Raw genomic sequence first — 21,991 nt, forward strand, 5'->3', positions numbered from 1 at the left:
GGCACTGAGCATGTGTGTGTAATTCAGGCCTTATTGTAATGTGTGTATAATAACAGAGTGTGGGATTAATAAAGTATATATTATTATTAGTCCCCATTTTAACTATACTCATTGAGGACAGTTTAAAACCTGTCCATCGCAGTCTGGACTTTGGGTGTTTAGCATCTACGGTATACGGCCCACAACCACATTACCCTAATCAGGCAGACTTTAGGCTTATTGCATAGTAAGATGTTTATTCCCAGGTCCTTAAGCTTTGTGACTAGTCCGTTGGGAACTTTGGTGTTACATGCTAAACTGTAGTCAATTAACTACAATCTCTATTGCTTCCTTTTTTCCAGGTAAGATAAGGCTGTGTGGAGGATGTGTGCTACGGCAGCTTCTGTTGATCGGTTGGGACGGTAGGCAAACTGTGATGGGTCCACTGTGCTGGCTAGTGAGCAGCAGATGTAATCGCTGTAACGTGCCATTGGGCTGCTCTTGTTTTCTTGGGAGAGGATTGATGATGGTGTTCTTACTCAGAGACTTAGACCTGTCTTTATTAATCCTTTTGGGATGACTCCCGCATCAGTTTTCAGCAAAATACAGTATGAAGAGAAAGAAGACAGTATAAAGATAACAATAATAACAATAATAACAATGATAATAACAATAAAACCTTTGGCCATAAAAAGAAATTTACCATAAATTATTAGTTGAGAGCAGTTCAAGTGTCCAGGTGTTTATGTGAGTCCAGGTATCTTTGTATGAAGCATGTGGGAATGACAAGATGTATTGCAGCTGCTGTTAAAAGTTAACTGCTGGTTCTTTGAGGCACAACATTTTAGTTGACTTAACACAAATATAATACTAATAATAATAATAGAATCAGATAAAGCAACTCTTCAATAGAAGGCTCTGCATGTAAAATGGCATTACAAATTACCTTTTGAGCAAACAAATTACTTTGTGCAGCACAACAAATAATATTTTCCTTATATGTATCTGATCATTTCCATGACGGTGTAATTGATAATAGGCTTTTTGTAAGAAACTACAGTATTTTGTGAGTAAATATCTCTCTTAATAACACAAAACTGTCTAAGTAGCCCTACTTCCCCATGTATTTGAGCAAGGCATAAACAGAGAAGACCAACTTCAGGCTACTCCAGGCTTTAGGTGTGTGTGTGTGTGTGTGTGTGTGTGTGTGTGTGTGTGTGTGTGTGTGTGTGTGTGTGTGTGTGTGTGTGTGTGTGTGTGTGTGTGTGTGTGTGTGTGTGTGTGTGTGTGTGTGTGTGTGTGTGTGTGTGTGTGTGTGTGAAGATGAGATTTTAGTAAATGATCTACTTTTAATACGAGATCAACTTTGGGTTCTGATAATTCATCAAACCAAAACCTAAATTGTAAAGACATTGGACAATAGGCCTACACAGCATGTGTGCACCAATATCAAATAGATATTCTTTATGAAGCATCAATTGACTATCACATGACGATGTGTTTCCCTTTTTCTATTTTTATTATCAGGGCCATAGATGGCACTAAGAACAGCGAGATCATGTTCTCTGTGTTTTCTTCACGGAATCAGGGAGGTGGGGGGACATTTCCATTCTTTAATTGAAAAAATTGGCTCACATTGGCTGATTCCAGTATTTGGATTATATTCCCCTTCAGATCAACCGGAAGTACAGGACATAAAGGATTCACCACCCCACTATAATTTTTTCCCCGGTATAGGGTAAGGCTTTGAATGAAGATATAAACTGTCATATGGGAAATAAAAAGGCAGCTTAATTAGAAAAAAGCAGGTGAATGGGATTCGTGAGTATTAGCATATAACAACTGTAAATCCTGTCTTTAGCCCTGATAAAGGTGTTAAAATGAAAATATGAATGGATTGAAGAGCGTGCCAGAGTAGGCTACTTGGCAACTGCAATAAAACAAAACAAAATCAATACATTTTAAATGTGGTTAAAATAGAAGGCAGCCTATTTAAAAAAAAAAAAAAAAAAAAAAAAAAAAAAAAAAGACAACTTTTTTTAAAATGGCGTGTAACGTTAAAAAACAATGAATGAAATTCCTCGCCGACATCATTGAGTGCATTACACGGCCAGGCCCATCCCGTCTCCTCCGTTCAAACCACCGCGAGCCCCTTCTCCGCCTGCTACTCATCAACCGTGACGTCAGGGCGGCGCGGGGGAGCTGTCCACGCGCGGTGAGTGCTGCTTCTGAAACAAGATGGCTGTGCGCGCAGGAGGAGCAGCGGAGGAGAGCCGAGGCAATGCAGAGGAGGAATGAGGAGGGGGGCGAGGAATTCACTCGCTGTGTGTCTTGTCCTGCCAAAAGCTCCGCTGAGAAAGAGACGAGCGCTTCTGACATGATGCTAGCTGGTTTTCGTTACCATTTAGGGTAACAGTTTGGCGGTTTGAGTTTTTTTTTTTGTAACCAAGAGACAAACGGACTGGCCAAACAAATCACGGAGCCCTCAGTAGAGGACAGCCGGGGACCCTCACGCCGCTATCAGAGATGTCCCTGCTATGTGTGGGAGGTAAGATAGGGAATTAAAAGGGTAATAAAACCTTTTTTGTTTGATGTTATTGACTATCATTTGCTCGCGGTACAGCTGCACCAGTTGTCTGACAGAGCCTGCGGGCTGTCAGCTCCGTGGAAAAGTCTGTGTAGCCGGAGCACCGGAGGGTTTGTGCTGATCAGTCATAAATCACACGGTGTAGCCTATATGGTTAACGGGAACACAGCACGTTTATAGTGGGGGATGCCACTGGGATAGGCTACTTTTACCGGCACTGTTGCAGAATGACATGTCTTTAATTTACTCAAATAAAGATGCATTGTGTGAATGAGTTCTGACAGCAAAGACCCATTATTCGTGACTGTTAATAGTAGGCTACCAGAAGCTCTTTGAATTTCTATAAATGTCTACATGGAGGAGGAGAAACGCTGTTTCCTCTCCCGGTGGGTACTGTTGCGGCGTGTGTGTGTGTGTGTCATTCGCTCTGGTCATTCGTGCGTGGGCAGTCAAAGGCGGTGGAGGAGGACGGGGAAAAGCCCCTGCCGCTGCTGCTGTCGCCGCACCGCCGCTTTGCCGCTCCGCTGTAGTCGTGAGGGAATACTAGTCGACTGGTGATGCTCGTCACTTCTCGACGTTTTCCCTAAAGCGATGCGTCACCTCCTCTTACCAGGCTCGCTGAAAGCTCCTGATGCTGACGCTGTTGTCTCTCAGTGCGATGAATAAGCATCTGTGATTGCTCATAATCAAGTAACACCACCTCCAGCTTCACACATCCAGGGCGCAGTTATCAGGCCCAAGCTGAGAAAGAGGGGACCCCTCTAAAACGCATTTTGTGGTCCTTTTGTTGGACACACAGGGGTTGAATCAAAATTGCAAAAACAACTTTGTCGAAATTACAAGAGTGTTGTGTTAACTCAATCTGGAACAGACAGGAATGACATTTGGGAAGGTTTTGTTGGACAATTTGTCGTCATATGACTTGATTTTAATTATTGATTACATTGTCAATAATTCTCAATTGATTAGACTTATTTGTTGGTCTACGAGATGTCAGAAAATGGTAAATCCACAATAGCTGAAACGATTGGTTCATTACTCAAGTATAAGCCAAAGAAAATTAAAATGTGCAGCTATAGTGATCATTTATTATTTGATTTTAATAAATAATTTAATCACAAATGCCAGTTATTGTATTCTAGCTTCCTGAAGAATTGGCTTCTTGTTTTTTTTATTTGAGAATTTCTTAGCTTTTTTTTGCCAGACACTAAATTGAATTTCTTTAGGTTTTGGACTTTTGGTTGGACAAAACAAGACATTTGAAGACGTGACCTTGGTCTTTATGATATTGTGATGGGTGCTTTTTTTAACCATTGGCTGACATTTTCTAGACCCAATGACTAATCAATTCATAGAGAAAAGGATTGGCAGATTATCAATAATAGTAATTATTCGCTGCAGCCCTAATTCCAATAATATTGCCAAAAACCTGAGGTGATATCTTAAAATGGCTTGTTTTGTTAGACCAACATCCAAAAACCCAACGATGATTTAGTAATATTTAGTGTTTGACCACAAACTATTAACTAACACTAACGTTTAGTGTTAGTTTTGACCACAAGAAACATAAAAAAGTCATGTTGGAGTAGATGAAACCACAGAATATTTGTCATTATACTTAAAAAAAAAAAGACATATTGATTATCAAAACATTTGCAGGTTATTTTTCTGTCTATTAACCAACTAATCCTTTATGCTCCAAATCTGATCAAGCACTGGTCAGTGAGATAAAAGTGTGTAGAGATATGTTTAAGCTCAAGACATTTGTCATAGATTGGAAAATGGGAATTATGTGGGGACAAAATTAACTTTAAGGGGGTTTCAAAGTCACCTTTTATGTCAGGCCCATAATGGATGCTACCCCACTTCATCTGGTCCCGCCAGGTCCACCCACTGTCTGTCCCTGCACTGAGTCAGTCCCAGGTGTCATTAAGGCCCTGAGCAGTATTCATTCATAAACACCGGCTGCGACTGTCAATGTCGTGGACTACGAGACTTGGCAGAGAGCCCTCTTTCTGTTCCTGTTACATCATTCATGCTTACCTGACTGGAGCTATTTCTAGCCTCCACCGTACTTTGCGCCTCTTGAACAGGCAGCATTTCTTTGGAGCATCTGCCGACAAAGCAGAATTCAGACACAGATACAGATTAACTCTGAAAAACTTGGCATTTTTTTCCTTCAGCTATACCACATATTTTTTAAGTCTACTTTTTGCCCTGTCTTGATTTGGACACAAGATCTCGGAGCGTAATATCTCTGTCAGCAGTTGCAGGGACTACTGCAGATCTGTGTGATCCTTCAGAATAAGGCGCTGTCCACCTGAATCATGTCAGCCCTCATTTTGTCTTTGGATGGCTGATGTCAGCTCACCCACTCCCTACTTTACATTCTCTGAGAGTTCATGGTTAAGGGTTTGCTTGATCCCCTGTCGAGTCTCTGTTTTCCTGGCAATCTGCTTAGTTCCCATAAGTCAGAGTCTGCTGTGTCAGAGGTACTTCCTGAATGAATTCTGTGGGGTTACACAAAACCTACTGTCGAGCCTTGCAGATTGTGCTGTGCATCTTCTGATTAAAGAATAAAAAACCAAGCAAATGTTGATGTGTTATCTCCTTTAAGACAGATGGTTATTGATTGATATAGCTTTGACCTCGTTTTCTGAATCGAGGCCATTTACCCACACCCTATGTTTCAGGAGATTTATCCAATGTTACATCCTGCCACAGGCCTATTGCTTGTGAGTTATAGGCACTTGCATGTACAGTATTTGTATGTATGTGTTGGTGTTGCCCTTTCTGCTTAGATACATGCAATTGTGATAAAATATTGTTTGTGGGGCTTGTGGACATTTCTCATCCTAACTCATTCTGTCAGAGAGATTTATGATTGTGTGGTATTATAAAGCTTCAGCTTTCCACTGTCGAAAATCCAATTCCTTTTACATTGATCTTCACTTACTGATATATTTCCAGGGCTGCTTTAGTGTTGACCCTAAAACACAGGACAAAGCAGGCTCTAATGTGGCCCGCCTAAAAAAAGGTAAAGGACTGCTGACAACATAGTTTGGCTCCTTTCTTGTCTTCATTTATTCATTGTATTGCATTACGTCATTTTCTTTTAACATTTACAGTGAGCTTTCAGCTACAGCTGTGTTGATCTTGACCTTAAATTAAGATGCAAACCCACAGATGTATGCGTTTACATGTAGCTTATGGGTGTTGCACATGTTGATGTTACAGTTGGTGAGGTATGAATTGGAAGCGGAGATATTTTCATTGCTGTTTGCAATCGCTTCATTGGTGCATGTGAATGAGTCACTGCAGTTGAGTGCGTGTGTGTGCGTCTGTGCCTGCTGATGTAACAGCATGGCACTTAAGCTTCACATTTAGCTTAAGTTTGAGTTTCATGAAAGAAACACAAAGGAAAAGTAGTGAGGAATAGAAACAAGTGCCTTACTGACTCAGGGCAATTTTAAGTTGGTTACTATGGTGACCAACTCGTATCTGGTGTGCATGGTCTGCAGAGAATATTGTGAGATCATTTGTGAATTAATAAAGGTGCAGGTGCGGTTACTTGAGCTTCATTTGAATTGTGTTACTGCAATCCTGTGTTTAGGGCTGCGCAATTTTATCGATATCGCAATATGAACTAGTGCAATATCCAAATTGCAGGGGGCGCAATATTTTATATATATATATATATATATATATCTCAAACCATTCCTAATTAAGTATTGTGATGCTGCAGAGACGTCCCGGCCTAAAAATCGTATCCTACAGACTAAAGAAAAAAATCTTTGTTTGGAACAGATCCTCCAAAAAAATCACACTTCAATACTTTTTTTTTTAAATACATTTTTCAATGAAAATAAGAATAATGATACAAAAATGATCATTCCCTCCAATATCGTGAATCATATAAAAATTGTAATATTAGTCAAAGTAAGTAGATAAGTAAGTAAGTAGATCTAAAGTAGATGTTTTCCTAATATTGTGCAACCCTAACATGTTATTAATGGAAAAATTTTGACCATCTGATTAATCCATGCAATATGGTTCTTTTTTTTGCCTGTAGGTGTACTGTACTCTCTGTTTCTGTGTCCCACACTGGTGAAGCACAGCGGGAAAGCTGCCCATGTATTTTTCAGCCCTGTGTGTTTCTATGTTTTGCCACCACACTCCATGCCAACATGTCTGCACCTTATGGCCACAAGGCAGAGCACTTAGTCCAAATCTGCATAGTTGCAATTTCAGTTTTCTGCGTCAACACTCTTTACCCACTACCAGTGAGTGGTGATTGGCAAATATGTCTCAGATGTATTCAAATTCTTAGTCAACATAGTGTTTTTTTTTACAGTAATTTCCATTCAATGTAGTATCATTTACAGACATTGTTTTAATTGATCACAAGCATCGTTTCCCGTTCACTGTGTAAAAGTCAAAAAAAGAGGATGCAGGAGCGTTCAGAAGTGAAAGCAGATGGTGTTCCTGTGTGTGACTTTGTCCCTCTCTGTGTGTCCACAGTGAAGAAAGCCAAGCTGGATGGACCCCAAGGTAAGACCAGGGATCCGGAAATAGAAAGAGGGAGAGACTTGCTGTTATGTGACATAAATCTTTAAGCAGACTGAGAACAGATTACATGCTGAAGCCATTAATGGAAATGAAGGGATGGGAGGTCAGTTACTTTGTAGAGAACAAAACAGGGCCTACCTTGTTATTTACTAATGCAGAGGCGTTTTGTTGTAACGCATCCCTTCTTCACCTGTCTCTCCTTAACAGAGAAGTTCAACACTTATGTGACTCTAAAGGTACAAAATGTGAAGAGCACAACCATTGCTGTCAGGAGCAACTTGCCCAGCTGGGAGCAAGACTTCATGTTGTGAGTCCCTCAAAACTTCTCCTTCAGTTTCTCCCTCTCCCTTGCTCTTTCCTCTGCTTGCTTGTTTCATCCTCTCATCCGTTCTCCACTTCAGCTGCTTGAGTGCTTTTGTGTTTTGTTTTTTAAAATCTCTGTCACTTTCTATCAGCCCACCTCCCTCCCCTCTTTTTCACTTCTCCATCCTAAGTGCCCTTCATCCCTGAATTGTTTCACGCAGCGCTTCCTCTCTGCATCCGCACCTCGGCCTCCAACAACCGTCTCATCCTCTTTTTCATCTGCTCTCCCTCGACACTTCTGCCCCTCTCATCCTCTTTCTCCACCTTGGCTCCCTCCCAGCCTCGCTTCCTCTCCTGTGTCACTTCTCCTAAACGCGGCTCCTTGATCTTCATCTACTCTGCCCCTCTGCCTCCTCTTTCCATCTCCACCTTACTTTCCCCTCCATACACCCTCTTCCCTCCCCTTCCCTCCTACCGCTCTCCAGGCATCATTAGCAGCATTTTCCACTTTTAAATGAGTTTGTTTGAGCTTGTGTTTCGCTAAATATTGGAACAATAGTTTGTTGCAATTACATTATACAACACAGAGTATTTGGCATGCAGAGAGAATACCAGTGTGGTATTGACAGTGCAGCAGCATATGGGCGATGAATAGTGAGAATTGTTTAGCATGTGGGATGCGGAAGGCAGGCTGACTGAGGAGTCCTGTGCATTTGTATGATGTTTGGAGGCGTTGAGCATTTTACTGGGGTTGCATCAGTGAAGCGGTGTTATGTAATATTTGGGCTGCAGAGATTGCCTCGTCCCCTCCTTCAAACTGCCTTTAAATGACTGTACCCTGTGAGTCACTGCCATGTATCAAACAGGCACGTTTCCTAAAAGGAGTCACCACTGCGATGGGAAATCCAGTACCTCTATTTCTTAATTAACGTTCCGACTCTCTCCCTTCAGGCATGCGATACAATCACCTCCTCCACTGCCTTCATCGCACTCTTCCTCTTCCCTCTCTTTATTCATCCCCCGCTCTCGTTCTCGCTTTTCTTTCTGTCTATCTGTCCTGCTTCCTGCAGTCTTTTAAATGTTTTATGTTAAATTCTCTAAGGCTTGCTCCCACAGACATGTGTCTTATATTTGTCACAGTGAAGCCCACAAGAAATTACAGTGCATCTTTTGTGTGTATGAGTGCCTGTGTGTGTTTAGCATTTGTCTTTAAAAAGTAGTAGAAGAAGTACTGAGATTTTTTACTCAAAAGCACCAGTGCAACAATGTAAAAAAATATTCCATTACCAAGTCAAAGTTCTTGGTTCAAACCATAGGTTCAAACTCCTAGTGGAGTAAAAAGTATTGTTACTCAAGTATTAATAAAAGTACTGAAAATGCAGAAAAATTGTCCCTGTGAATAATTTATATACAATAGTTTTAAATACTTTGTATGCAGTTTGGTGGTTTAGTCCAGTGGTTCCATACCCCCTCCACAAGGTCACAAGCTAAATCAGAGGGGGGGGGAATACAAACAGAAAAAAACTGAAAGATGTAAAGTTCTGATACAAAAATGTGCATATTTTCTTTTTACTTTTCTCTAAACTTAGCTGTTTTGAACCACAGGTTTAATCTTTTAATGCACTGTATTAGTTGATGATATGCAGCTGTCAAATAAATGTAAAGTAAAAAAGTGCAATATTTCCTTCTGAAATGTAGTGGAGTAGAATTAGTATGTGCATAAAATAGAAATAGGCACGTAAAGTACAAGTACCCTAAAAATGCACTTATGTGTAGTAGTTGAGTAAATGTATTCCAAAGCTGTCTTTAAATGTGTTTTATTACGGTTTATCTTGAATTTTAACTTTCCTGCTTATCTTTCTCTTCCTATCCAGCGAAATTAACCGCTTGGACCTGGGTCTGACAGTAGAGGTGTGGAACAAAGGGTTAATCTGGGACACCATGGTCGGCACCGTGTGGATTCCCCTCCGGAGCATCCGACAGTCAAATGAGGTTTGCCACCAACCACCAGCACCACATGACAAATACTGTATTTGAAACCTCTGTACTGAAGAGACTCATTCATGCTGGTTGGACATGTTTTCATCATGCACATTTATTTGTACAGCATGTTGTTTGTGCCACAGCAGCAAAATGTTTTCCTACATGCAGGAAGGGCCGGGGGAGTGGCTCACACTTGACTCTCAGGTCATCATGACTGATAACGAGATCTGTGGCACCAAAGAGCCCACTCTCCACCTGGTGCTGCTCGACACACGCTTTGAACTGCCTCTCGGTGAGAAATCAATATTCACATCAAAGTCATAAACTGTCAATAGGTGAGAGAAAATGAGAATATGAAAGTATAGGAAATCATCAGACCATGAGGGAAGCAGAAGATAACTAACATAAATGTTGTCTGTCTGTATATTTTCACAGCAAACAGTGATTGATATACCACCAATAATCCCTGACTTATTAATTAGAAGATGTATTCAAGGCTGTCTGTGTGTATGTGTGCCGGGGAGAGGGTTTGTGTCCTTTCCTTCTCAGTGATCAAGCTGTGTTCCTCTTAACATTGATTAGGTGTCATTTTCTTACTGTTTCCTTTTCCTCTGGTCGATATTGTACACATGAGTCCTCAGTTTGTGAACCTGACCTATTTATAGCAGTTTGGCTTTAAGGCTGTAAATGAAAAGTCCAATTTTCAATGACACTGTGTTCTTATAGGCCAAAGTATCTGGGTCAAATAATATTAGCAAATGGGTGGTTTTAGATTACTTTGTTGTCTACAGTTTTTAGGCAAAAATATTTTAACAGCCTACATGGGTAAAACTCCACTAGGGTTTTATTGCGACCTGAGTTTGTCTTGTTTTTTTGTTTTTTTAGATATCCCTGAGGATGAGGCACGATACTGGGCTAAAAAACTGGAGCAGCTCAATGCCATGAGGGACCAAGATGTAAGCTGTTACCCCATTTGATTTAGTACCCCAGCATATCCTTACATTTAAGGAACATGATTAATGGGGGAAGACAAATCCAACATTACATGTTCTCCACTTCCTGTCTGTAGGCAAAATACTTTCAGAATGTCATACAGTTTTTTAAAAATTTGTCTGACTCCATTATTCTTACCAGGAGGAGCAGGAACGCCCGCTACGTGTACCAGGAACCCAGTGCTGTAAGTAACCAATCACTGTGGGTACAAACTAGTCATTTGTTTGTGCTGAACAAGAGATTTATATGTTTAGCTGTTGAGATGTGATTAGATTGCTTAAGCTCATCGTGTGCATTATGCTTGTTACCACACACGGGTTGTTGTGTGTTAGAGGGGAAAAGATTGCTGCGCTGTAAAAGATCAATAGTGGTATCGGATGTCTGGAGATGAGCTCCTCCAGGATGCTGCTGTGTTTCCACTATTGACCCCGTCTGCCGAGCCTGCTGAGCCAGCTGTCTGGTGCAGGTGTAAAGACTTGGAGCCTCAGCACTCCCTCTGTGTTCTCTTTCCATTTACCTTCTCCATCTGCAAACTTTTAATTGTGTGAATGCATGTTCATCTTTGGAACTCAGTGCAATTCATAATCAATACTGACACTCTCCTGTTCATTGCAGGTAACTGGAGTCTATGGGGAGACCAACAAAGTAAGTAAGCAATACATACTGTTCATACAGTGCGGTCCAAAAGTATCTGGGGAATCACATTCTTTTTAATTGATTTGGTTCTGTAAACCATCACATAAGGTTTGTGAAACAGTTTAAGGTTAAAGTAGTGACTTTAATCTTCCATTTACAAGTAGATTGGATAAACAGAATAACAGTGTAGGGACAATTATTTGGTAGAAAGTAGTTCCGATGAAAAATAGAGAGGTCTGTGGATTATCCAGAGTAGTTTGGGTGAACCTAACCTTAAACACCAGTCATTGTTTAATTTTAAAATCCAATGTTCTGCAGAGCAGAGCCACAATACTGAAAAATATGCAAATTTCCAAGTACATATGGACTGTACTGTCCATACTGCACATAGAAACCTGTTTTACATAGATATATACATATATTAAATAAATGCAAAAAAGACGGTGTGTGTCACTATCTCTCTCCCTCCCCGTCTTTCTCTTTCTCTCTTGCTGTGATTAGCAGATCGTCTTACATAAGTGTCTGTCAGACTCACCCACACAAATGCAGAGACTCTGCATTTGCATCTCTGGTTACACAGATAGATGAAATAATAGATGATGAGCTGATGAAGTGAGAGAGAAAAAGACAGACAGACATGTGGCGACACGGTTGAAGTGAGAAACACAGTTTGATGCCTTTAATTAGTGTTTACACACCCAGACATATGACGATGAGGTGTAAGCGGTGCACACCCACCTTCATCGGAGTGGGAGAGGCGATGATGGACAATGATGAATGATTAATAGATGCTGGTTTTGCTTTTGACCGATTCAGCACTGTTAAAGTCTCTCATTACCTCCCTCTGGGATGTTATATATGATCTATAGACACCACAGAAAAATAAAGCATCTCCTTAGTGAGCAGGATTAGATTTATGTTCAGTTATGATGATGAGAATGAGAAGGAAGCTGCAGATGATGTTCATCATGTGCTTCATGTATGGATGCACTCTGAATGACCTGAATGGGTCTGATAAGAGTTCAGTAGTGGTGCCATTTCATATATTTTATCTTTAATTACCATGGTACTAAAAGAATGGTTCAGTGCTGATTAAAGCCTCTTATCTCTGTGCTACATGACAAGTCGTCAATTAGGATCAGCCCTTTGATGACGTTCTTTTCTCCTATTACTGCACTCTATGTGGACAATATCAAAAAGCCTGATGAATTTTTTTCTCTTGCCATATGCATGTGCAGATGAAGACCCAGACAGCGCTGTGGACGACAGGGACAGCGACTATCGCAGTGAAACCAGTAACAGCGTCCCCCCTCCCTACTACAGCACATCCCAGCCCAACGCCTCTGTCCACCAGTATCCCATCAGCCACCAGCACCGCAGCTCCAGAAGCTTCTCCTACCCGCGCTCTGGCAACAGCCACGACCTCGACTACCAACATCAGAGGACTGTCAGGTGTGTGCCCGCGTTAGTGTTTGTTTGGTTTACAAACTTGTAAAAAATGTGCATCACAATTTAGTGCACAAGTTGGCTTCAAATGGCTTGTTTTAGCCAACCAACAGTCCAACTCTCATTCAATTCACAATGATTTAAAACAGAAAACCACAGCAAACTGGGCTGGTTTGGGACAGCTTCGGTAAGAGGACCTGATCTGACCCTCAATTCCTAACAAAAAGCTGCTCCTCGGACCCATATACATATATGTAACATAACAAACATAAACAGACCCAGCTGTACTGACCTGATCTGTCCCGGTTTGTCCTTGGGGACCAGCCAGAAATGCCCTCCAAGAGCACACACACACACACACACACACACACACACACACACACACACACACACACACACACACACACACACACACACACCGTTTTGGTTGTTGTAGTGTTTGTAGTTGTAATAGTTGCTGCTGTTTTGCTTTTGTTCTGGGTTGTCTGTGTCTAGCTCCCCTACTTTTTTTTCTGCGGTATCATCATTACTCATTACTTTTTTTCATGTTGTCCACTTGTATTGCACCATAAACAAAAGATTTCCAAATAGTACCAACATTATAATTGATTCATTCTGCTGATTGACTAAACAATAATGAACTAATTGTTAAACTAAATGTAAAAGTCATGATGGCTAGTTTCACGTTAAAGGTAAAGATAATACTTGACTGTTAGTATTAGTGGTGGTGTTTGGTTTGGTGCTAGGCTCTTTTCAAAGGAGGCATATTGGCTTGTCATAGTAGGAAAAATACAGGTGTTGTTAATAACATTAACAATAGCTTTGTTCTCTTCTAGTGTGCCAGTAAGCCATGTTAGTGAGTCTGCATGCACAAGACCAGGAAACTGAAACTGAAGCAGCTAAATGGAATTCAGCCATAATTAATTGTATTATTTATACATGCACTTTTTCTACTGACATGTCAAAAAGCCTATTAGTGAATGAACATACAGACCAAACGCTATTTCTCTTTTAGAGTTGTTTATAATACTGTTCCATTTCTCAGCTTGAATTGACATATTTCTCACAGACTGAAAATGAAACTATGCATCCCTCCACATCTTGCTTAATGAATTATTCAACTGGCATCTAATGGTCAATACATAAGATTAGCTGCTTGTGTGAGTGTATTGGACATGGCAACCTCCCCACACCCCCGCCCATTCTTGTTCATTTCTTTCCTCTCAGCACTCTACATTCCCTCCCTCCTTTCTCTCTCTTCTTTTGTTTTGTCTCTGTGCTCATCACTCCCTCCCTTCTTTATCTCCCTTCCCCCATTATAATGATAATAGTATTGCATTTTATTTTTGTAACACTTTTTAGAACACTCAAAGACACTTTACAAAGTTCACTGATTCATCCTACTTTATCTCGGTGCCTCTATTCTGTTTTAAACAGGCCTATTTATCAAGACATATAAATACCTTTTCCCTGTTTGCTGCATTTCTGGATGCTTGTTCTTTTTCTTTTGTCAGCTTTCTGGAGGCCTTTCACCTTTCTGTTCTGCTCTATTTCTCGCTGCTTGTCTGGTGCTCTTGTATCCCCAGTGCCTTTCATCGATTAGCCATCAGCATTATTCCCGGCCACCCTAAGACATGTCGAAAAGGTTTTTAGTGGAACTGTCCGATAGAGTTCAAAGTCTACAGGCAACTGAGTGCTCTAATAAAGTGCTCTGTAAGCATTTTGTTGACACTACTGTTCATAAATGGAGGGTGAACCGTTTAATGTGTGTACACGTATACATGCAATAATAAACTGAAATAAAATTGCCCTTATGTCAAATATAAAACTGTGTCCCTTTAAAGTGATTTAATTCATCTCTCCTGGGCATGTGGCCGTCTTGCGTCTCAACTCTGTTTCTGTTTTCTCTTCTCTTCTTTTTAGTCCCTCTGGGAGCTATGCATCATCTGCAGAGCTGAGTCGGTGCAGCAGTCAGCTCAGCGAGGAGGACTATGGCGTTGAGTATGGAGAGAGGGACCCTTACGACGAGAACGACTCTTACCACTCCTGCCACTCCTCGGTTAGCTACAGTAAAGGTTCTCCAGACTGGGACCCTGATGAGACCCAGGGGGCGTACAGTGATGAGGGCGGTTACTGCAAAGATGGAGGAGAGGAGGCAGCTCTGTACGAGGAGGATGACGGAGGACTGTATGAGGGAGAAGAGGAGGGCCTCTATGAGGATGAGGAGATGATGTACGATGATGAGGATTTGTACAACTTGGACGGGACCCTCAGTGAGGACCTGGAGCCTCCATTTACCCCCACCCCAACGTCAACAGCCCCCACAACTCTGGATGTACCCTGTTCCAGACCTCCTCTGGAAAAACAGCCATCCTTACACCAACAGCAGCCCCCTACTCAACCCCCCAACCAAACATCCAACCAGTCTCATCCACCTGGCATGGCCCCATCAGGACAGCCCCCCTCTGGTCAACCAACAGCCCAACCACTTAAACAGCCCCAGCCTCAAACACAGCCTCAGCCACAGCCAGCCCCGTCTGCCACTTCCTTCTTCTCAATGGCCAAACCTCTAACAGCTGCAGTCACAGGCTTAGCATCTACTTTCCTGTCTTCTGTTCCCACCGCACCGCCTGCCCAGTCTCACCCTCCAGCCTCATCTGTATCTCAACAACCCCATTCTGCTGTAGCCAGCGTTGTCCCTCCATCCCATCCAGCCACCATGGCTAACTCAGCCTCCCAGCCACCCTCGACCGCCATGGGTCCTTCCTCCCAACAGACCCCATCCTCAGGGCAGCCTCAATCCCATCTCAATGGTCCTGCCTCCACACAGGCAGCTGCCCCTGAGGACCAGGCTCCCCAGCTGGAGGAAGAGCCATGGCCAGAAGAGAAAATGATGTCGGAAAAGGAGGCCAGGACGCCCCCTGCTCAGCCAGAGGACACACTCCCCATGGAAGAGACAGAGGAGCATTTTGAAGAGAGTAGGCCGGCTACGCCAGTAGAGGAAGAAGAGATGCCACCTGAGAGGTAGGAGAGAAGGATTTAGATCAATGAACTGCTCAACAAAAATAGACCAAACAACATTTTTGCTGTTTTTTGTTTTAGTCCTCCAGTCATAGAGGAGCCCAAAGAACCAGTGGATCCAGCAGTCAGAGCCAAAGAGAACTGGCTAAGGCTCTACAACAAAGTCTTAGAACAGCTTCGGGAGGTAAGATCACTGGTTTGAACACCGACCCTCAATCCAAATTCTAGTCCAGTGCTCCACAACAGTCCAGTACAAATCCCAGAGCTGCAGGCCTGATTTAGCTCCACCCTGTAATCTAAAAGATATACCCCACATTCAAAAGACTCTAAAAGTTTCTACCAAGTCTTTGAAATATGAATGTGTGGTGCATTATTTATGCGCAAGACAGGGTACATAGAGTAAGTTCTTGAGTTTTATTTTAAGTGTTTTTTTGCTAGACACCAGCAAGCAGACGTGTTTCATATTCTATGATTGCTACTTTTGGTTTTGGTAAAATAAAAATACTGCTTGAAAGACAGCCAACTTTGTTTTGTTTGGCTGCAGCAACAAACCACTCTAACTCCAAACTGCTTGATTTGTACACATTAAGCTTTGCCTGATCAGTTAGTTTTCACTTGCATATTTTATTCACATCTTATGTTGCTATTCATTACCTTTGAATTCAGTTGTGCAGAGAATTAATCACTGTCTTCGATGTTTATGTTGCTGTGTGTCACGTTGCGTTTTTGTACATTTGGCTTCCCTTCGTTTGTCTTTTTTTTTGTGCCGAAACCCACTTTGTTTTCTTTTCAGTTTCATGTTATTGCCATAGTGACACTCGCATGCACTTTGCTCGGCCATCATTGGAGCATGCTGACAGGTAGGTACAACCTAATTGGATGCCTGAGAGAAAGAAGGAAATGCGACGGATGTCTTGTTGAATTCCTCACTGTGTGAAAATAGGCACTTTCACTATCCTCACTCATCTTCACAACAATTTATTGATGAAATTGATTGAACTTTTCTGTTGTGTCTTGCAACAGATGTCATCCAGTCTAATTAAAGCTGCACTGCATTAGATTCTTCAAAGACACATTTGATTTAAAAATACCTATGGATCACATTGCTTGGCAGATTTCTTCAGCTTTATTTACAAGTTGTACAAATTGTGTGAGGCATTTCAGAGATTCTTGAGCAGACCTATTGCTCATGTAAGAGTTTTGACCACTAATGCAATAACTTTAATTTAGATTTGAACAGCCCAATAAAGCAATTTCACAAACAGATAACTAAACTGTGGCCTCATTCATAAAGAAAATGAACACTAGAAAAGAATGCAGGGACTTAAGGTTGCTTGTTTCTTCATCTGAAATTCCTTCTTTGTCTCTCTCAGGCTCGAGGAGAGACCTCAAACTCTCTGTGGTTTGGTAAAGGAGGGTAAGTGTCTGCTGTCAGTTTTTAAAGTAATAGACTTTATCCTAAATGGAACACATTATACATCACAAAGTGTATTAGTCAAGCTAATGCAATAGCTCCATGAATGAAACACAATTAAAATTATCCTCAGATCATCATGGAAACTTGCCATCGTCACTTTAGATAAAAAAAATGTCCTTCTTTAGTCCGGGGAAATCCTCCGTTCTATTTCGTTCTGACCCACAGGGTCATTCAGCTCATGGCATTTGGCCAGTGAGTATTGAACGGCAGTGGGCTGCCCTGACTTAGCTGGCATGTCATTTGTAGATGAGGCAGACTGCCGAATGGAACTCAGCCTGCATACAGAATAAATGTTAAGTTAGCCAAATAGAAACACAGCAATTGTACCCAGGTGCATGGAGTGTTCTTCCTAGTATTTGAGATGAGGCAGTCTGCGTAATTATTAAACTCTCCAGTAAAGTCCTTGACTAGAGTAGCATTAGAAGCAACGACAGAGGGAACTACATCTGCTCCCTAGTAATAAAAAAGATGATTTTGTAGTGAGACATTTTGATGATAGAATTATTGTATCTACTGTAAATGTTGATAAACATATGTATATGTGCGTATAATGGTTCATATCTTTCTTGTTAAGAATGGGAGGTGCACTCTACAGTATTGACAGCATGCCGGACCTTCGCAAGAGGAAAGCCATTCCTCTTGTCAGAGATCTGGTGAGAAACAAACATTGACACACATACAAGCAATAATTTACACCAATATTGTGGGCTGCTCCTATGGGGTGCCCTGGAATCATTTCTGTCGCAAACATTATTGGTTTCACTGAATCTTAGTTTACTCTAAAACACTCATCTCTCTTCCTGTATTTTCTGTACTTCCCAGCATTCCCTTTTTCTATGATCCATAGTGATTATACTGAGAAAGGTTACTTATGTTGATTTCCCTTCCACAGCTGTGTCATATGCTTGATTTGTTGATAAATAAGTTAAAGGCTTGCATATCTATGGGGTTAATGTAATTACAGTAATTAATCAATGTTCTCTTCTGGAGGATAGAGTATACATTTCCGATGCATAGTGGCTTACACATATACACACAATGCATCATACATACTAGTATAGCTCGTTGTTTGAAATTGCCACAATACATTGTTTGTTTTACAATTTGTCTCTCTCTCCTCTCCTCTGTTTCATGGCTGCATGCACTTATCAGGCATCAGGCATCATGGTGAGTGCTTGTTCTTCCCCTACAAATATGTTTATCACTAAATCAAATATAAATCTCAAGTCCACAGTGTTGTTCACATTTCAACAAACACTTTTCTGTTTGCCTTCTTGTTTCCAGTCTCTCGTGCAGAACTCTCGTAAGGCTGGAATCACGTCCGCCATGGCTTCCACCACTCTCGGCAATGAAGAGCTGGTGGGTTTCCTCTTCCCTTCACAATTCTATTCAGGATGTTCCAACCTTTAATCACTGCTGGTATCAAACTCACATTTCTCTCCTGTATGCACTTTGCAGAAAAGTCATGTTTATAAAAAGACCCTGCAGGCTCTGATCTACCCCATCTCCTCCACTACTCCACATAACTTTGAGGTGTGGACAGCCACCACCCCCACCTACTGCTACGAATGCGAGGGGCTGCTTTGGGGCATTGCTCGACAAGGCATGCGCTGCTCTGAGTGTGGCGTTAAATGCCACGATAAGTGCCAGGATTTGCTCAATGCTGACTGTCTGCAGAGTAAGGACCACACACACACAAACACACACACATACACTTTTACACTTTTAAACATATGCATTTACTTTTATTTATACACACACCCAGCCGTCCACACAAACCCAAAACCTATTTTAGCTCCTCCTCTGTATCCTTCTGCCCGATTGACATCCCATTATCCTTGTCCTCTATCCACTCTCACATTCTCCTCCCTTTTCCTTTCCAATTTATCTCCTGAGTAATGTGCTGTCATACCCCTGCCTATCCTCTCTCTCTTCTACTCATAGCCTTTGCATCCATACTGCTTTGACTAATTCAGCTCCACACGGGGTGACTTATCCAATTCCTATACTGATTTTGGGGTCAGCCTATGCAATGCATAATTCATCGTTGTGCTGTCTCCAAAGAGTCTCATAAGATCTTGATGCCAACAACATCTGTTGGTCTTTTACTCTCTGACTATCTACTTTTTCCTGACCAGAAGTGGATACAGTTTCTGCCATAAGATTGTGAGGTTTGGGGTTTGATCGTTGGCCAAGAAATGTCAAAGACTTTCAAAATTGATCCGATGTTAATTTAACTTGGCATTTAGCTTTAAAGAGATGGATTGCAGGGAAACAGGAGATAAGATGCTTGCACCGTATGGCCTTGGATGTATTTTACATCATAAACTTCTTCTTCCTATATCCTTCTCTTAATTCATCTGTCTCATCAGGAGCTGCAGAGAAGAGCTCCAAGCACGGGGCGGAGGACCGTACCCAGAACATCATCATGGTACTAAAGGACCGCATGAAGATCAGAGAGAGGAACAAACCAGAAATCTTTGAGCTAATCCTGGAAGTGTTCGCTCTCGACAAAACAACACACGGCGCACAAATGAAACAAATCAAGCAGAGCGTGCTTGATGGGACGTCCAAATGGTCAGCGAAGATCAACATCATCGGTAAGTTAAGGGTGCAATTTGTTACGTATATACATACAGATTGTAAAGCCCATTGAGATACATTTGGGATTTGTCATTTTGGTTCACAGAAATAAAACTGACATGTTGTGTGTGATATAGATCTCAAGCTGTCTGGTAATAGTGTTGTTGTTTTTTTCTTGTTGTAATAATGTTATAAGTATTAGTCAAATACCTGTGTAGGTCTTTTATTTTAACATCCCTATGTCTCTTGTCCCTCCCTTAGTGGTATGTGCTCAGGGCCTGCAGGCTAAAGACAAAACAGGCTCCAGTGACCCTTATGTAACTGTTCAAGTTGGGAAGACCAAGAAGAGAACCAAGACCATCTATGGAAACCTCAACCCTGTCTGGGATGAAAACTTCCACTTGTGAGTATAATGGAAACATTTATGTCACTATAATGGGCGGTGTAGTGCTCTAATTTAGTGTTATATCTCAGAAAATGAATTCAAGAAACTTAATTTTTTATGTTTTTGAAAGACTGGAGAACCATCCTGTACTTAGAAATTAGTGTATTTCCCTTGTTTCCCCCACCAATTTGTTCCTCTGCATCCCAGTTGTTGACTTCTTCGGTTTGCCAACCATTTCTGTCTCTGCCTCATCCAGTGAATGCCACAATTCGTCTGACCGCATCAAGGTCCGCGTGTGGGACGAGGATGACGACATCAAGTCGCGTGTAAAACAGAGGTTCAAACGCGAGAGCGATGACTTCCTGGGGCAAACCATCATCGAAGTCCGGACTCTGAGCGGGGAGATGGACGTTTGGTACAACCTGGGTGAGTTTCAAGATAAGAGAAAAGACGATGTAGAATTAGAGATGGATGAAAGGAGCAGCAAATCACACAGAGATAACAGAACAAGAAACAGATAATTGAAGTGCTTGTCTATGGTAGATAGAACAGTTGTCAACCCACTAAGGAAGCATGTACTGTATGTCTTACCTTTATCTGACAGACAAGAGAACTGATAAGTCTGCTGTGTCAGGAGCCATCCGGATGCACATAAGTGTTGAGATCAAAGGAGAGGAGACGGTTGCTCCTTACCATGTCCAGTACACCTGTCTACATGAGGTCAGTCGGAGTGAATATCTAGTGGAAATCTTCCAAATGCTTTTGTGGTTATTTGCACTTGACATAAAACATTAAATATGCAAGAGCAACCTTCTGAGTTAATTAGCTCTAGTCAATTTATTTCCGGGGTTCACATTGACACAATCAATCACCATGTGAATTTTCTGTTTCTGCCTTCATACCCTGGGGAATTTGCCTTCTTTGTATATAAAAAAAAAAGCGGTTTATTTGACTTCATAAGTATTTGTCTGGAATTATTGAGCCATTTAACCAATATAGGGTTATATTGACTTCCTGGATAGGGGACAGCATAACAATGTTACTACATGATATATGTAGGCCTCATGGCTGTGCATGCATTAATACTTACAGAATTACTACTTACTTTTACTTACAGCCTCCTAAATTAATCTGTATGGCCTCGCCTTTTCATCTCCCTAATAAGGTGTACAGTTGTGTTCAGAATAATAGCAGTGTGTTTAAAAAAAAAAAAAAGTGAATAATCCTCAAAATCCTTAGAATAGCTTTTAGTTCCATAATATCAATGCATTGGGAACACTGCACATTCAATTCCAAATCAAAACATGACCAAAATTGAGAAGTTTGTGTTCTACCTTTACAGAAAGTGAAGAAAAAGGAATATTAGGCTGTTCAAAAAAATAGCAATATTTGCATTTTTCTTTACAAACTCAAACATGTACTGTATAAACTGAAAAAATGTCTCAAGGGTTTTCTTTACTTTGAATCACTGCACTAATATTTAGTTGCATAACCATTATTTATGAGAACTGCTTCACATCTGTGTTGCATGGAGTCAACCAACTCCTGGCACCTGTCAACAGGTATTCCAGCCCAGGACCATTGAACTACATTCCACAATTTCTCTGCATTACTGGGGTTTGCCTCAAAAACAGCATTTCTGATTTCAGCCCACAAGTGTTCATTGGGACTGAGGTCCTGGGATTGGGCTGGCCACTCCATAACATCAATCTGGTTCATCTGGAACCAAGACTTTGCTCGCGTGCTGGTGTGTTTTGGGTCATTGTTTTGTTGAAAGACCCATTTCAAAGGCATTTCCTCTTCAGCATAAGGCAACATGACCTCTTCAAGTATTTTGATGTATTGAAAGTGATCCATGATCCCTGGTATGCGATAAATAGGCCCAACACCACAGTATGAGAAACATCCCCATAACATGATTTTTGCACCATGCTTTACTGTCTTCACAGTGTACTGGGGCTTAAATTCAGTGCATATGGGTCGTTGGACAAACTGTCTGTGGCCCCTAGACCCAAAAAGAACAATTTTG

General features: G+C 41.4%; 1 protein-coding gene across 2 annotated transcripts in view; it reads left to right on the forward strand.

The window, feature by feature from the left end:
* The first annotated feature begins 2,071 nt into the window (after positions 1-2,071).
* The window catches only part of LOC116698952 (protein unc-13 homolog A), a 32,799-nt gene continuing 12,879 nt past the window's right edge, over positions 2,072-21,991 (forward strand). For both annotated transcript variants that reach the window (XM_032531234.1, XM_032531235.1), the window contains exons 1-20: positions 2,072-2,527; positions 7,088-7,117; positions 7,343-7,442; positions 9,313-9,430; positions 9,590-9,713; positions 10,307-10,377; positions 10,556-10,598; positions 11,030-11,059; positions 12,289-12,502; positions 14,420-15,520; positions 15,599-15,701; positions 16,891-16,934; positions 17,569-17,647; positions 18,147-18,161; positions 18,279-18,353; positions 18,453-18,672; positions 19,367-19,594; positions 19,839-19,980; positions 20,219-20,388; positions 20,567-20,682. In XM_032531234.1, coding sequence (XP_032387125.1) covers positions 2,506-2,527; positions 7,088-7,117; positions 7,343-7,442; positions 9,313-9,430; positions 9,590-9,713; positions 10,307-10,377; positions 10,556-10,598; positions 11,030-11,059; positions 12,289-12,502; positions 14,420-15,520; positions 15,599-15,701; positions 16,891-16,934; positions 17,569-17,647; positions 18,147-18,161; positions 18,279-18,353; positions 18,453-18,672; positions 19,367-19,594; positions 19,839-19,980; positions 20,219-20,388; positions 20,567-20,682 — 3,045 coding nt within the window. In that variant the 5' untranslated portion in view covers positions 2,072-2,505. The remainder of the gene's footprint in view (positions 2,528-7,087; positions 7,118-7,342; positions 7,443-9,312; positions 9,431-9,589; positions 9,714-10,306; positions 10,378-10,555; positions 10,599-11,029; positions 11,060-12,288; positions 12,503-14,419; positions 15,521-15,598; positions 15,702-16,890; positions 16,935-17,568; positions 17,648-18,146; positions 18,162-18,278; positions 18,354-18,452; positions 18,673-19,366; positions 19,595-19,838; positions 19,981-20,218; positions 20,389-20,566; positions 20,683-21,991) is intronic.

The sequence above is a fragment of the Etheostoma spectabile genome, chromosome 12, assembly GCF_008692095.1.
Source record: "Etheostoma spectabile isolate EspeVRDwgs_2016 chromosome 12, UIUC_Espe_1.0, whole genome shotgun sequence".
NCBI lineage: Eukaryota > Metazoa > Chordata > Actinopteri > Perciformes > Percidae > Etheostoma > Etheostoma spectabile.